Source organism: Loxodonta africana, chromosome 14 (assembly GCF_030014295.1).
Source record: "Loxodonta africana isolate mLoxAfr1 chromosome 14, mLoxAfr1.hap2, whole genome shotgun sequence".
Classification (NCBI taxonomy): Eukaryota; Metazoa; Chordata; class Mammalia; order Proboscidea; family Elephantidae; genus Loxodonta; species Loxodonta africana.
The window spans coordinates 17325139-17342082 of NC_087355.1; the positions used below are offsets into that span (position 1 = coordinate 17325139).

General features: G+C 36.1%; 1 protein-coding gene across 8 annotated transcripts in view; it reads left to right on the top strand.

Annotated features, from left to right (window-relative positions):
* CSPP1 (centrosome and spindle pole associated protein 1) overlaps nt 1-16944 on the top strand; it is a 127628-nt gene that overhangs the window by 75245 nt on the left and 35439 nt on the right. For all 8 annotated transcript variants that reach the window (XR_002785186.2, XR_010317775.1, XM_010588327.3 and 5 more), the window contains 7 exons: nt 2040-2192; nt 5255-5367; nt 8144-8293; nt 9134-9280; nt 12737-12841; nt 14803-14869; nt 15488-15605. Coding sequence is in view for 6 of the 8 variants with exons in the window: in XM_010588327.3 (XP_010586629.1) it covers nt 2040-2192; nt 5255-5367; nt 8144-8293; nt 9134-9280; nt 12737-12841; nt 14803-14869; nt 15488-15605 (853 nt within the window). In the remaining 2 variants the exon portion in view is untranslated. The remainder of the gene's footprint in view (nt 1-2039; nt 2193-5254; nt 5368-8143; nt 8294-9133; nt 9281-12736; nt 12842-14802; nt 14870-15487; nt 15606-16944) is intronic.

The following is a 16944-nucleotide window of genomic DNA, read 5'->3' on the forward strand; positions in this document are numbered from 1 at the left end:
GTTTCCAAGGAGTGGCTAGTGGATTCAAACTGCCAACCTTTTGGTTAGCAACTGAGCTCTAAACCACTACACCACCAGGGCTGCCTTTTTTTTTTTTTTTTTTAGCTTATTTCAAACATTTTACCCTACTGCTTTACAGAAATGGAAAAGGTGTGATTACTTGATTGACAAACACATTTTTTCCAGTAAAAGCAATATGAATTTTTTTTTGATTGCATGTGTTAGTTTTAAATAATAAATATGCCCTCTAATAAAATTAACTTTCCTTTAATATGAATACCTCGAATATTACTTTGAGAGGATCATGTGTAATCACGATAATAAATTATAACATGGTTATGATTTTGAAAGGAGCCCTGGTGATACAACAGCTAAGTGCTCAGCTGCTAACCAAAAGCTTGGCCGTTTGAACCCACCCAGGAACTCGGAGGGAGAAAACCCTATGGGGCAGTTCTGCTCTGTTATATGGGGTCACTATGAGTTGAAATTGACTCCATGGCACCTAACAACTACAAAATTATTTTTGAAGTTTATTATAGTATTTGTTTACTTATAGGATATTTATCTTTTGATTTATGGTTTTTGCCGCTGAATATCAAAATGAGATTGTATTCCCTAAGTACTCACTAGTTTGTCTGCAGAGCTCTGGGTGTTGTCTGGAAGGCAGGAGTGAGCTTGATATATTGCAGTCTAGTAATAGAATATAAAAGACTAGTGTATGTGTTATTATTCAGAGTGACTTCTTATTTATATTGACCAGTCTTCTTAATACTGTTGTAGCAAATTGGATGACAAAGAGATACAGGTTTCCCGTCGTCTTCCTGTGTCATTCACCTTCCGTATCCGCATAGAGCCCAGGATTTAGTGGCGATTTCCCTGCCTGCCTTGCTAATCCTTGGCACTTGGTAGTTTTCTTGAAATCAGCTTTCCTCTGTGATTTTAGTAGGCTTCCTGATAAATACTTCTTATATCCAAATTTAAGTTCACTTTCATTGCTGCCATAGTGTCCCAGGTGTGTTATTTTTTTGTGCAAAACTACTTTTATTTTGTTAAATCTCTGACTTCTGCAATCAATCAGGTTTGTTTTTGAGATTAACTGCTTGTTTGACCCAGTTGTATGTATATAGATTTTTGCCAAGTTACCCCAAAACTTAAAGGTACCTTAAAATAAACATTTACTATCTTGCAGTTCTGTGGATCAGTGATTTGGGAGCGATGTAGCTGGGTGGTTCTGTCTCAGGGTTTCTCATGAGGTTGCAGTCAGGATGCCATCCAGAGCTGCAGTCATCTGAAGGCTCGACTGGAGCTGGAGGAATTGTTCCAATACGGCTCCCTCCCATGGCTAAGGAGGCCTCAGTTCCTCGCCACGTGGACCTTTCCTTAGGGTTCATTGAGTGTCTTCACGATATGGTAGCTGGCTTTAACCTTATTGTCTTTTATGAAGCAGCTTTGGAAGTCATCTATCATTTCCACAATATCCTATTAATAAGAAGTAATTTAATAATTCTGCCCACACTCAGGAGGAGTGGAATTGAATGTCACATTTTGAGGGAGGACTGTCAAGGAATTTGTAGATGTATTTTAAAACTCTTATACTACATGATTATGTTTTTTCATTAGGAGAGCTAATGATGTTGGGTAAATTGCTACTACGACTTATTTTGAATTATTGCTATTTTTTTCTGTATTAAAGAAATTCCAAGTTCTGAAGTAACTTAAATACTGCTGTGGTTTTTATGGGTTATCAAAGATTTACATATCCTTAATTTCTCAACTAAATTTAAGTTTATTTAAAGTTATTTTGCAGGGTTGTTATTATTATTTTTATTTCTTATATGTTTTGATAATTTTCTGTTTTCAGGACAACAAGATGTCATTGAATTATTCCTAGCTCTGTTCTATTGTTTTTCCTCTGATTCCAAGGTTTTTATTTCAAAAGCCAGCACTGGGTAATTATTCCCTATTTTAAGAAAATGTGTTGAACACAATAATTATAGAAATGTGTCTCTTGAAATAAATGGCTTATTTTTCCCTCTCAGCTGATTTGAATAGGATGCACAGACAAAATGTAGATGCCTACCATAACCCAGATGCAAGAACCTATGAAGATAAAAGGGCTGTTGTATCTCTAGAGCAAAATTTAGCGACTTCAAATGCTGAGAACCTAGAAGATTCTGCAAATAAAAACTCAGGTGTTTAATCACATTCTGTTTTTTTACAATTCTGAAGTTGTTCAATAACATTTCTCTTCTGTTATCTGACAAAGTTCTTATTGTGGTTTTGAAAATTTGGTTACTCTGAGTTCGGAAGCAGTTATTCATGCTGTTTGTGATACCTTTTGTTTATAGGTCTTTTGAAAAAATGTGAATAGGGAAATATAGGTTGCTTTTTAGTGCTGTGTATTTCTTCTTAGCTTTGTAACTTGCTTTAGCTGCTGCTAACATTTTTATTTTGCTGGTAAAAAATCTGTTGCTGCTGAGTAAATTCTAACTCATAGCGACCCCGTAGGATGGAGTAGAACTGCTCCAGAGGGTTTGCAAGGAGCACCTGGTGGATTCGAATTGCTGACCTTTTGGTTTACATCCAACCTCTTAACCAGTGCACCACCAGGGCTCCTATTTTGCTGGTAGGGGGTGATATTTCTTAAAACCGAATACTGTTTTTGCACATACGGTTTGTTTTTTATACCTATAACAGTTTGAATTAGTGAAAAGGTATCAGGTGTGGTATAATAAATTGTACAATGAAATTCATTTTTCACTTGTTTTAGTAATCGTTTGTCTTGTGAAACCACAGTGTACAAAGGAATTAATTAGAGATCTAATACCTGGCCACATCTCCTTTTCTCAACCAAATATTTTGGATTTGCAATTAAATAATATCCTTTAATTAAAGGTTCTGTCAGTTGAAACTTATTTGTTGTCTTTCTTTATGACTTGCCAGGAATAATTGTCATCACCTTTATCAAGTATATGTCAAAATGTGAAATATATTTAAAAGTTAAAGGAAGTTGAAAGAATATGCCACCCAGCACTGTATTTCAAAGCTTATTAATTTATTCAAAATTCAACTTTTGTACTTTACAAAAATTTTAATTTTAGACTAGAAAAGAAACTAACATTAGGAAGCCCTTCTAAAATATCCCGGACTGATTATGTAGCCTGTTGAGTTTTTTTTTTTTTTGGCCAAACAGGCCGGTTAGATGGAGAGCTGTGATAGGAATCTCTAGGCCTGCATCTTTTAAGCCTCTGCACCCTTTATTGAACACTTCTGGAGGTGGGTTGCTTGCTGTTTTCCTGGGCAGCCTATTCTGCTTTTTGATCTCTAATTATGAGATAATCCTTTCTTTCTTTAATCCACAGTGATTTCTACCCAGTGGGTCCAGTTTTGATTTTTGCAACACTAAAATTGGCACCTTTGACTTTGATGAAATTATTAATGTAGCTTTCACTCTGAATCTGTAGTAATTTAATGAGCAGTTAGGAGTATCAAAAGAAGCTCTGGTGGCGCAGTGGTTAGGCGCTCGGCTACTAACTGAGAGGTTATTGGTTCGAATCCATCAGCTGCTCTGCAGGAGAAAGATGTGGCCGTCTGCTTCCATAAAGATTACAGCCTTGGAAACCGTGTAGGGCAGTTCTACTCTGTCCTGTAGGGTCACTGTGAATCAGAATCGACTTGACGGCCCACAGCAACAAAAATAGGAGCATCAAAACCCCTTTTCATATCATTGCTGCTAAGAGAAAGTTCCAGCTTCTTTCTATCATTATTTTTTTCTTCCTCATTTGCTTGTTTTTCCAGTAGTCTGTATGGGGATCTCAGTGCTATAGAATAAATCGAATGTAATAGTGTATGCTTAAGGTTCGTTATCCTCTTGCGTTTAGTCCTTTTTAGGCCTGTTTTTGAGGCCCTTTATCATTTCCATTCTTCTTTTACTTCATGGTTCTTAGGTGAGCTGCAGTCTATGAAGTCCAGTATTCATTTCACTTAAATTTATTATTCGGCACATTATGACGCCTAGATACATTTCCGTGTTCTTTGTATAGAACAGGTACTTCCAATGGTTTTATTTTTGTAGCGTACTTACTGCTGAAAGGACGGAACTTTTCTGTCTTTAATGATATTCCTTCTCTAATTGCCCCCAAATCATTCAGATGTTTAGCATGAGTGTTCATCAAAGTGAAACATGCCCACGCAATTCTGTTTTGTTAATCAGCTTTAAAGAACCGTTAAGGTGTATATTTATGGTAGTTTGTTTTCAGAAGAATAATTTTCAAGTGAAAGGAAGTATTCATAATGTTTAAGTATTGATTTTGGTGTTCTCCTGATCAGAGAAGCATCAATAAACTTAAGTACAAAGGCAAAATAGACCTGAAAGGCAGCTGAATTCCAAAGTAGTCAGCCTACATAAAACTACACAAGTGAGAGAAATATGTATTTTACATGTATACCATAAGGAATGAGTCAGTAACTCAGAAATAATACAAAAAGGTATATGAGGCTTAAATTTAAATAGCAAGTTTTTTCTTTCTGCATTCAAAGAGACTCCTAGAGTACATGTTTCGAGTTACTATTATGAAATAATTTTTTAACTCCTTCAAGCATATCTACTTGTAGGGAATATGTAATAAAACATTTTTTGTTCATGTTGATATCCCATTAATTGATGGAATCTTTAAGCAAAAACTGTTGCAATGCTTAGAAGACTCATTGTAATTTGTTAAAAATGAAATGTTTTTAGAACTAGCTTGCTAATTTCTCACTATTGTTTATACTATTGACAGGAAGACTATTTTGGGATTACTGGTATTTAAAACAGTTTTAGAAATTATATATATTTGCATATGTAAAAACCCATATATACACACATGTTAATGCATTTTAACATACAATTAAGCATTATTTTTGAGAGAAGGATATTCAAATACATAGAATTTAAATGTGTACTTTTTTCTGTCCAAAAATTCTACTTTAAAGCCTTTGTTGGAACGAGAGTTGTTTAGGCTCTTAGCTTTCACACGTTTCTTTGGCATCTTTTCAATTACTAACTTTATTTAAGTCTCACTGGTTTTTTTCCTCTGGTTACTTTTAATCTGGTCTTCAAATTCTAATCTCAGTCTTCCTCTTCTGATCTTCTAGACTTTCTTACTTAGCGCAGTTTTTCAAAATATGAATTTATTAGCAAACTCTTTATTCTTTAATCTTTGCATTTTCTAAGCACTGGCTAATGTTATGTTTCTGCAAAATGTCTCTCAAGGTTATATGCAGACACAGAGCTCTCCTTTTGCTCGGGGAAACATATTTGGTGAGCCTGCAACTGAACTCCAGGTCAAACAGCAAGAATTATACAAGAATTTTCTTCGTTTTCAGGTAAAAAGCTTATTTGATCTTTATTTAAAAGTTTCATAGGAATTTTAATAAACTTGCATAAACTAAACTTGTAAAATTATCTACAGGATAAAGGCTAAATTCTAAAATGCAATGTAGTTATCTAAAATACCTAATTTTTATCAGATATAAAAAAAATAGGTACTACTAAAATTATATTACTGTCTCAGTTATATCTGAAAAAAGAAATGAGACATGTTAAGTATAGCAGTTGATTTTATCTTTTCTGAGCTTCATTAAATTATTAATCAGTTAAAACAGAAAATACTAAAAAATTTTAAAACAGACTTACTGAAATATTCACCTGTTAGGAATAGAATGAATCTAGATGCTTATAAGTTAGTAGAATATCAGTAACTTTTTTTCAAATGATTTGATATTCTTGACTCAGTACTTCAGATTGTAAATAAATAAAAATTAGGTATAAGATAGTCACATTTTGCAGTCATTTCCCCATTTGTCTATATAGTATAAGCAAATAGCATTTAGAGTAAAGGAAATGCCCAAAGCAAAGACACTTGAGTAGCCAGTAGTTTATTAAGCACATGGACTTACTGTCTACCCTTGTGCTGAATACTAGGGTTGGAGCCAGAGATGAATGAGATCCTTGCCCATAAAGGACTCACAGTTTCTTCTCTTCTTGCCCCCTTCTCCTACACAACCATACTTATATCCTAGTGTCAGGTTAATCCTGTGGCCTGGTTAATCTTCTTTGATAGGACTTTCCACATGCAATTATTCTTACACAAAACGTGGGTGTAGTTTTTCTTTGCCTATAGAATAATGTCCACTCTTTAGCCTGACATTTAAGAATACCCAGTCTGCAGTGGTTAAGAGCTATGGCTGCTAACCAAAGCACTGGCAGTTTGAATCCACCAGCTGCTCCTTGGAAACCCTATGGGGTAGTTTTACTCTGTACTGTGGGGTTGTCGTGAGTCAGAATCAACTTGATGGCAACGGGTTTGGGCTTGGTTTGGTTTTAATCTAATCCCAGTCTCTTAAACAGATTCCTTTTAAACAAATTTCCCTCAAACATACATGCTTTCTAATCCTCATTATTGTGGACTCTTAAATAAGGAAGAAATATAAAGTATATAGTCTTTAAGGATGATTGATCTGGCATTAATGTTTAGGATGTATTTTTGGAGGATTGTAAAGACAGGATATTTTACTAGAGTGGTAACACTGGATATGGTAGAAAGGCCTTTCTTAAGAATCGATAGAATGAATATAGGGTACTGGATGTTAGGGAGTGCCATCAGAGATCTCAAGAGCCACTGAAGTCACTTAGCAGCACGTTGAGGTGTCATAGAGTCACCTGTTGAACTTGAAGGATCCTGTGGTATACCTTCCATAATGGCAGCAAGTCAAATCTTTAAGTAGCTACTATTAAACTTAGAAAGTCTTATCAAAGCTTAGGGTAGAATTCAGGAGGAAAAAATCTGAGAGTCGTACAACCTTTTATTGTTAATAAGATACTTTTATATGTAGTAGTTCTTTGAACCTCAAAAGTTCCTGCTGAGGAAGGTATTATTATCTCTATTTTATGCCATGTAACTAAAGTGCAGACTAAGAGGCTTGCCCATGGTGGGAGAGCTAGCAAATTGTGAGGCCAGTGCTTGAACCCAAGTCTCCTGACTTCAGGAATCATATCTGTAGGTACCATATTGATATTTCTAGGGATCGCTAGGGAATTGTTCTCTCTGGAAAAAACTACTAGCATTGGAAGAAACTCCATGGGGTAGGAAGGAGGGGGAACTGAGAGTTAAATGTGAGATTTTGTTGTATGGGTCATAAATGATGTTTTCTCTAGGTACGTTGTACTTGAAGAAGTGGTTACATGCACACTGTGTAGTCCTAAATATGCAAATTAGGACTGTGTGCATATCATAGTGTTGCGAGAAACAAGTGTTGGACAAAGCCCCAGAATATAAAATCATGCAAATGTGAGAATAGTAGAGAAGATTAAAAATAGCTTAAAAGATTGATAGCACTAGATAGAACAACCTCTAGATAGAGCTAGAGGAAACGCAGATGAGAACAATAAATATATAAATAGCCATGTTTAACCAGTTGCCATTTAGTTGGTTACCACTCATAGTGACCCTATAGGACGGGGTAGAACTGCCTCATAGGGTTTCCAAAGCTGTAGTCTTTATGGAAGCAGACTGCCACATCTTTCTCCTGCGGAGTGGCTTGTGGGTTAAAATATGCAGCCTTTTGGTTTGCAGCTGAGCACATAACCACTGCGCCACCAGGGATCCTGCTGCCCTATGTAAGTAAGGGTTACTAAAATCGATCAATAGCCCTAAACCAGTATCACAGATACTTAGTCCCCAAGCTGCCAGTCTTCCCTATTGCTCATGGAGGATGTGGACCATCTCTCAGGGTCCTCTTCACTTCAGGTCTTAGACTGTACCTTCAGATACTCCCCTAGAGTCCTCTGCACTACAGGCCAAGGTGCATTCCAGATTAATCCTTGCTGCCTAAATCCTCTTACAACTCATAGTTTTAGTTCTTTTCCCATCAGCCTGCCAGCAGATAGGAAAGACGGCCTTTTGGGGAAGTGACTGTGTAGCTTTTAACATTATATCACGTAGCCTCCCCAATAAAATGTAGGAAACTGACAGATTTCAGAACTCATTTTTACTTGCAAAAAGCGTTCGGTGCAAATGTTGGATGCACGGGATACCAGGAAACAATAGTGTTCTAACTTTTCAGTAGTTTTACAAAATAATAACTAGGTTTAATTCTCTAGATTGAGGAAAAAAAACAAAGAGAGGAAGCAGAGCGAGAGAGACTGAGAATTGCGGAAGAAAAAGAAGAAAAACGACTTGCAGAACAGAGGGCACGAATTCAGCAGGAGTATGAAGAGGAACAGGAAAAAAAAAGAGAGAAAGAGGAGGAGGTGCATTTTTTTCTGGCTGTATTTTACGACTGAGTCTAAAAGTGAAACCTTGATTTTTTTTTTCTAATTTTGTGCTTTAAGTGAAAGTTTACAAATTATAAAGTTACAAGTCAGCCTCTCATACAAAAATTTATAATACACCTTGCTGTATACTCCTAGTTGTTCTCCCCCAATGAGACAGCACACTCCTCCTCTCCATGCTGTATTCTCCATGTCCATTCAGCCAGCTTCTGACCCCCTCTGCCTTCTCATCTCACCTCCAAACAGGAGCTGCCCACATAGTCGCATGTGTCTACTTGATCCAAGATGCTCACTCCTCACCGGTATCATTTCGTCTCTTATAGTCCAGACCAATCCCTGTCTGAAGAGTTGGCTTTGGGAATGGTTCCTGTCTTGAGCTAATAGAAGGTCTGGGGACCATGACCTCTGGGATCCTTCTAGTCTCAGTCAGAGAAACCTTGATTTTGACTTGGAAGATATTTGTTATTTATAAAGGAGAACAATCTTGGAGTATATTTAGAAAATACCAGATACCTATTCATTAGATATTAATCTCTTAAGATGAAAAGCTCTTTTAAGAAAAGAGATAAATGATGATTTTTTAAGCCAAAAAATAGTTATAGGCTGACTAATATTGTTATAAAAGATGCCTAATATTGTAGTATTAAACATAATTTCCTTTATTATATATATGTATATATATTATATGTATATGTACATATATGTATGTGTGTGTGACTTGTCTATTTCAGACAAGACAAAATTTTTTAGTGGACTGTAGAATGTACGTATGGAGTGAATATTTTTTTCTTTATTTTGCTACCATTGTTTTCTCTGTAGCAAAGGCTAAAAAATGAAGAGCTAATTCGGTTAGCTGAAGAAAGACGAAAAGAAGCAGAAAGAAAAAAGAAAGAAGAAGAAGAAAAACATAACCTGCAACTTCAGCACTACTATGAAAGAGAAAATATGATTGGGGAAGAGACGAAGGTAAGTTTCTGGTGAAAGTGTCCATCAAACCTATAGTTATATCGCTGTTACTATGAGAGTTGTGAAGGTGTTAGACATTCCCCCCATTCTACCTTACTACCTAGTCTGGGTGCAATATACTGAACTATATGAGTTGATGTCACTGTGTGTCTTAGGGTTCTCTGGAGAAACAGAACCAGCGATATATATAGAAGAGGAGGGGAGATACCAATTGATTTTTAAGGAATTGACTCAAGCAATTGTGGGAGACTGGCAAGTCCCAAATCCATAGGTTGGGCAATGGACTGGAGATTCCTGCAGTCTTGGGTCCCCAAATCCGTAGGTCAGGTAACGGAAGAGTGAAGAGTGAGGGAGTTCTGACAAAATGTCTATTTATAGTCTGGAGGCAGAAAACTCCTTTTTTGCTCTTAAGGCCTTCAACCGATTGGATGAGGCCTACCTTCATTATGAAGGGTAATCTGCTTTACCTAAGTCCAGCTGGTTTACTCACATATAACTACTTCATAACAGAGTCTAGACTAGTGTTTTAACCAGACAACTGAGCATCATAGTCTAGCGAAGTTGACACAGAAAATCAACACCATGCCTTGCTGGTATTTTCTCCCTAGTGAACATGATGATTTTAGTCTTGTTCCCGTGGGTCATGGTGGTGCTACTCAAGAGTATGGTCTAGGGACCAGTACCCCACAAATTATTTGTTAACTGGTTCTTGACAAGATAAGTAAATAGTGTTCAGAAATTTGTAGAAATTTGTAAAAGTAATTTTGTGTCTATTGAATCTAGTAATAAAAACATCAGGTTTGATTTTTATATGCCTTTTAAGAAAATTTCACATATCTAGTAATTCATTGTTATTCTATTTTACAAGTCTGCCCACTATGGATTGGAAATTAAAAAAGAAACTTGCAGTTCACTACAAACTGATTTGAAGTCTTTATCTCTGAGTAAGGGGATGGATGTTTAAGGTTAGGTGCATGAATCAAAATTATTAGAGATTTTTTTTCTCTATAATATTAATTGGCCCTTGTGAGTATCCGTTCACACTTTTGCTCATACTTCACAGTTATACTTAAAATTTTGTGTACGTAAGTATCTTTGAGGGTCTTTTAAAAATGCAAGTTCCTAGGTTTCACCTACAGAGTGTTTACTAAATCGGGGAGAGGCTTAGGACTCTGCATATTACACGCATTCTTCGGGGTTCAGATACAGTTGGTGTGTGGATCACGCTTTGAGAAACCCTGTCTGCCTTTAGGTTTAGCCCAATCTAAGAAAATTGTTATCAGAAATTTAGATTTATACAAACATCTTTATTCTAAGCAGAATTCACAAAAAGAGTACGTTTAACTGGCAGGCTCCTTTGTTGTGTTTATAATGTGATTTGGTATGCTTTTCAGCATTTGTACCTACTGCCTATAACATAAGCCATTTCTCAGTGGCTCAGAATGCATTATTTGATTTCTTATCCCAGGGTTTTGTGGTCATAGAAATAAGTATTTACAATTAGAATTGGCTGAAAGATTGTTTAAAAGAGAGTTTATAAATGATATTGATCTCCAGTTTTTAGTTTTAGTTTATTTTCATTGTTCTAGGATTGTTAGACAAGAAAGGGTCTTTCTGTAGGATATAGTTTGATATATATTTAATCAGCCTTTATAAGTGTATTATTCAAATTTCATATTATTTTTTTAAAATTCATCATTTAAAAATAATACTTGTTAGTTTTCCATAATTGTGTTTCTGCCAATTTCTTAAATTATGTGTTTTTAAAAATGCAATTTGTTATGAATATGTGACTGTTAAACTGGAGCCCTGGTGACATACTGATTAAGAGCTCTTCTGCTAACCAAAAGGTTTATTTTTAAATTTTTATATATATATAGCTTAATTATGAGGTACTACAGTAACCAGCTTTGTCCCATTGAATGCATTTTGCCTTGAATTCTGAAATTAACATTACTGTTATTTTTTTCACTTATATATGCCTGAGATATATTTTTGTGTACCCATTTAGTTTTTACACTGGTGTTATCTTATTTTGGGGTGGTTATGTATTGATTTAGTTAACTGGATTTGTTTTTTTATCCTAATCTGAGAGTTATAATCAAATAAATATCTAAATCCACCTATATTTACTATAATTGGTATACTTGATCTTATATAATTGAATTTCTGACTTTTTGTGTTCATTTTTGCTCTCTTGGTAGTTCATTTTTCTCATTATGTAGACTTTGTTTTCATTCTACCCAGTGCTTTAGATGATTTATATTTTCTTTATAATTCTCCTTGTCATCATCTTGGGGTTTTAAAAAAACATTTTTTTAGCATATATTTCTAATTTCATCAAAGTCAGCAGTGGAACTAATGTTTGATTTTCCACAGTGTAAAATGAAGAATTTAACATATGCATGTATACTCTGGCCTGGATTTTTTTATCCAGCTAATTATTATTATGTTTTATTGGGTGTTTTTCATCTTTTCAGCATTTTTATTTTAGGATGAACTTGGGGACTGTTAGCCTTAGTATACTGTAAACTGAAACCTCATCTTATTGGGGAGAAATAGGACCTAGTTGTGACCTGGAAGGCCTCCCCCCGCCCCCGCCATCCAGGATGCTCTGGGTAACCGGGATCTAAGATCTAGATTTTACAAGTTGATCTGTATTGTTTTCCAGAAGAGGATTTTAGTTCTGTCCCAGTCCTTTTTGTTATTGACAGTTTTTTACTTTGGCTTATGTCTTTTCTTTTTTATTGACATTTGGATATGCAGTTACATTACTTAGTTGTTGAATTTTTTTAGTCCTCATCTAAGAATCATATTTTTTAATTCAGTTGCAATCGACTTGATTCTGACTAATGGCAGCCCCGTGTGTGTTAGAGTAGAATTGTACTCCACAGGGCTATCAATGGCTGATTTTTTGGAAGTAGCTCTCCAGGCCTTTCTTCTGAGGTACCTCTAGGTAAATTTGAACCTCCAAGCTTTTGGTTAACTGCCAAGCTTATTAACCACTTACATCATCCAAGGACTTATTTTTAGTAGAGATATCTAAATCCAGTTACATTTATCATAACTGATATAGTGAAACCTGTGAAAACTGGAGCTTAATGGGACTGCCTTGTCTTTCTGGGTCTCACAAGTTTTCCGCCTTTGACAGGGTACAGTCTTACCACTTTTCTATCATTCTCTATAAGTGGGGAATAGTTTTCCTTCTCTGACAGTTTTCTGCCTTACACAGGTTCCGGCTTTTGCAGATTTTACTGTATGCTTGAATTTATGTAATTGAATTTTCTGACTCTTTTGTATTTTATTAAATAAAAACAATAACAGCCTGAACTTCTTACATGGTCTTATATAAATATTAGGTGTAGATTGTGTTTGTGTTTGTGTATGTATGCGCATACACATATATCCATCTATCTGTATATATACATACTTTTTTTTTTTTTTTTAACTTTTCAGCACTTGAGACAGCCTTCTCCTGTAGTTCCAGCTCTTCAGAACAAAATTGCAAGCAAACTGCGAAGACCTCCTTCGGTTGACAGCATCATTAGTTCCTTTATTCATGTATATACATTTTGTTTGAATTTGTTGATCTTAGATACTAGCTCAGTTATTTTGGATTGGGGGGGTGTTGAATGAGATTTTTTCATTCATCCTACTTGGCTAGGTTAAATTTTTTCAGATCTAAAATATAGGTGGTTGTTGTTGGGTGCCATTGAGCCAATTCCAACTCATAGCGACCTCATGTGGTAATGTCTCCATTAATTTGCCTGCTGCTTCAGCTGTAGCTGCTAGTACTTAGTGCTCTAAAGTTTAAATTCTTCTCCCAAACCATAATTCAGCAAATGGTTCTTGTCCAGGCCCCTCAAGAAGGCCCTTTCTTTGAAGACCTGTCCCTTTTAGCTAGCTGTGGTTGTACTAACAATGTAGTTATAGTAATTATGGTCCTTTATACTTTGCACTGAGCTACAATTAAAAGGAAAACAGGAAATGTTTCAGAGGGGTTCATCCTTGAGTTGAGTCTTGAAGAATGAGTAGGAATTTGCCATGAAGAGAAAGAGGATGTTGGACTTAAGGCTTGTGCAGAGGGACAGAGGGAAGCATGGCACCCATGAAGCATACCCTGTGCTTTGACGTGGACTGATTATGCGTGTAAACTAAGGCAGCAAAGAGGTGGAGTGTCAGGGCATACGCAGGGTGTCGTACAGAGTGCTGAGGAGTTTAACAGTATTCCATAGGCTGCTGGGTTCCGAACAGGCTAATTACCACAATAGGCAAAGAAACTTGTTAGACAAACATCTTCCTGAGTCCCACCCTCTGAGATTCTGACTTAGTAGGTTGATGGTAGATAAATGCTTGGAATACATTGTAGTATTTTAAGGTGAGAACGACATGGCCACTTACGTCTTGTATGATGTTCTCACTGGCAGTGGTGTGGATATAAGTTGGAGGTGGGATGAGACTGTAAACATGGAGACAAGTTAAGATGCTTTTGCTGAAGTCCAGAAACAAGACTTTGAGTGTCTTAGCAGAGGAAGTGACACTAAGAACTAAGAGAAGTGACAGATTTAAGACATATTTAAGAGAGACATATTTAATAGTGGTCTTTATTGACTGAGTGTGTGGTGGCTAGGAGTCAATGATAATTTTCAAGTTCCTGGTGAGGGTTATATAGAGTAGGGTGTTGAAAATATGGGTGGTAGCTGAGGAAGGAATTCTGGGCTGGATTTGTAGTTTTGCAAGCCATTAGCATATCAATGCTAGCCTAATTCGTGTGGTTATCTAGGGTGCCGTTGAGTCAATTCCGACTCATGGCATTATCTAGGAGAAGTGTATAAAGGGAAAAGTGCAAAGGGCTGAGTTAAGCACACGGGTGAATTACCAACATTTAAGAAGCAGGGAAAGGAAATGGAAACACAGAAGGTGACAGTCAAGCTATCGGTTGCTACCAGCCAAGTAAAATAAAGACTTATAAATGCCCATTACAGCTGTCACTTGGGGATTCATTTGGTGACTTTGGTGAGGACAAAGTTAGTAGAGTGATGGGACAGAAGCACAGGTCGTAGCTGTGTGTTGATTAGTGAATGGGAACAAGGACGTAGACAGCGTATCTGCCGCCTTTACTATTCTTTAAAGAAGCTTGGCTGGGAAGGGAAGGAGAGGATGGACAGTAGATGGTGAGTATAGAAGGGGAAGGTCAGTTTTTTGTTGTTTTTTTTTTAAGAAGGGAGAGATTTTTAAGCATAGGCTGAGAGGAATGTGCTTGAGAAAAGGAAGAGATTGGAGAAAAAGTAATTGATGGAGGAGGAAGAAGTCACTTGTCTGATAGAGTACAGGTGAAGGGCTTATCTTTGGATAGGAGCAAGGACTACTCCTTTGAGATGAGAAAGAAGAATAGTTATAGATGTAGGTAAGTTTACAGGTAGGATAGTGGGGAGTTGGTTTCCTTTACATATAGGTTCTTAAAAAAATTACTCCTCTCTGGAAGACATTTTGAGTGTATCTTTGTTATGATTGTTAAATAGGAAAGTTCCATGTCCAGGGCACAGTCTCCTCCCGTACCTGCCAGGAAAAATCAGCTCCGTGCAGAAGGTATTGTTAACTGTTAAATCTACAATCTAGAATATTTCTTTCTTTTTCTTAACTTTTACAGACTTTTTATATAATTTTATTTTGGATCTGAAATATAAAAATAGAAAGTTGCAAAAATAGTAAAGAGAGGGCCCATATACTGTTCCTCTAGCTTTCCCCAGTGGTACATCTTACGTATCACAACCAGAAAATGACATTGGTACACTCTCTTCAGACCTTTTTCAGGTTTCACAAGTTGTTACATGCACTCATGTGTGCATTTGTGTGTAGTTCTGCACAGTTTTATTACGTGTATAATTCATGTAACTACCACCGTAATTAAGATAGAGCTATTCTGTGACGACAAAGGTACTCCCATATGTTATCTGTCTGTAGTTGCGTTCCACCCCAGAATATTTCTTAACTTTAGAAATTCTGGTGTAACCAGGAATGTGTCTTGTAGGTCTCAGTGATGTTCATAAATACGATCTGTGCACATGTGCACATATAGCAGACATTATAATAACTTTCATGAAAATGTCTCTCTGAGCATTTCAGCTTTACGATAAGGTTAGGTTATATTTTGATCTTTTATTCTTATACCTGTCTTGTTTTTTACTTATCAATGGGAATTCAAAGAGGAGAAAAAAAATGTAATTATGGAGTTATCAGAAATGAGAAAACAGCTTCGTAGTGAAGAGAGGCGTCTCCAAGGCCAGTTGCTACACATGGACAGTGATGATGACATTCATATAAGGCAAGTTTTAAATCACATTTCTCACTTTTTCTTGAATTCTTTTATCTTGTGTTGAGGATAAGGAGTCCTGTCAGTCATTCAGAAGTTATAGCAATTTGACAGTTCTGTTGGTAAAGCGACCTTTATTAGAATGGATAGTTTGCATGCTTAAAGATGTTTTCAGAAGATTGTTGATGAAAGTATAATGACTAAAATAGCCTTGCCCCCCCCCCAAAAGTATAGCTAGATATCGTATAAATATTCTACTGGAGTCACTCAGCACAACTAATCCAAAATAGTATATGATTTTGATTTGAGTCTTTGCATTTATAATATGTGGTTGGTTTTCTTCTTTTATAAAAACAGCTCTTTCTTTAATTAACTAATAAAGACATTTTTGTATTCACATTCTTCAGTTTTATGTAGGTAAAGTTGCTTGTATAAGACATTTATTCACATTTATTTAATTCATTCACACAAATATATGGCATATATAACTGAGTATTGACTTAATCTACTATAAAATATTTAAATACTGAACACTCTAATTTCCTTTCCATACTGCCAACAATGTGTTTATGGTAATGATGATGATGATGATGGTCGCGGTGGTGGTGACAGGGATTCTGGAGGAGGCAGAAAAAGAAAGAAGTAGTACTTCCTTGAAGGAAAACAAAAATTATCCTTAACCATGAAATATTTAACAGAATTAGACTTAGTGAAGAATCAATATTGGCAGCAGGTTAATTCTTTGTGACATCCCTGGTGATGTTAACCTTTAGCACTTTACGGTAGCGTTTGCCAGGTTTCTCCACAGTAAAGTTAGTATTCCTTGGAAGTGAATCACTATGTCTAGTATACCCTAGTATACTTTTAAGAGTGAGAAAGGGGTGAGTTTAAGCTCCGTATCCTAGAGGGCAGGCATCTACATTTATTATTTGGAATTTTTCTGTAAGAAACATTTGTGTCTTCTTCCCCATTTATTTATTTATTTAATCACTTATTTATATCAGTATTGTCTCTTGTATACTTATTTCCTACTTCAAGATTTGTTCCAATACTGTGTTTTGTTGCTTACATTTTCCCAGCTTTGGCCTTTGGGAGCTCTTTCAAGTTGACTACTGTGTCCCTTTAACATGTTCCCCTCCCTTTGCTTTTTGAGCACTTCCTTACTTGCTCCAAAATCATCTTGTATTTTCCCTGCCCCAGCCCTAGAATCAAGGGGCCCTGATTCCTTTTACTGGAGAAAGGTATATTTAGAAACCAAGATCTGAGTACTGGGTGTGCTTGTTGCTGTTGGGTGTCATTACTTCTAGGCCTTCGCAGTGGACAGAGCTAGGTAATCTGTGTATGTATACTA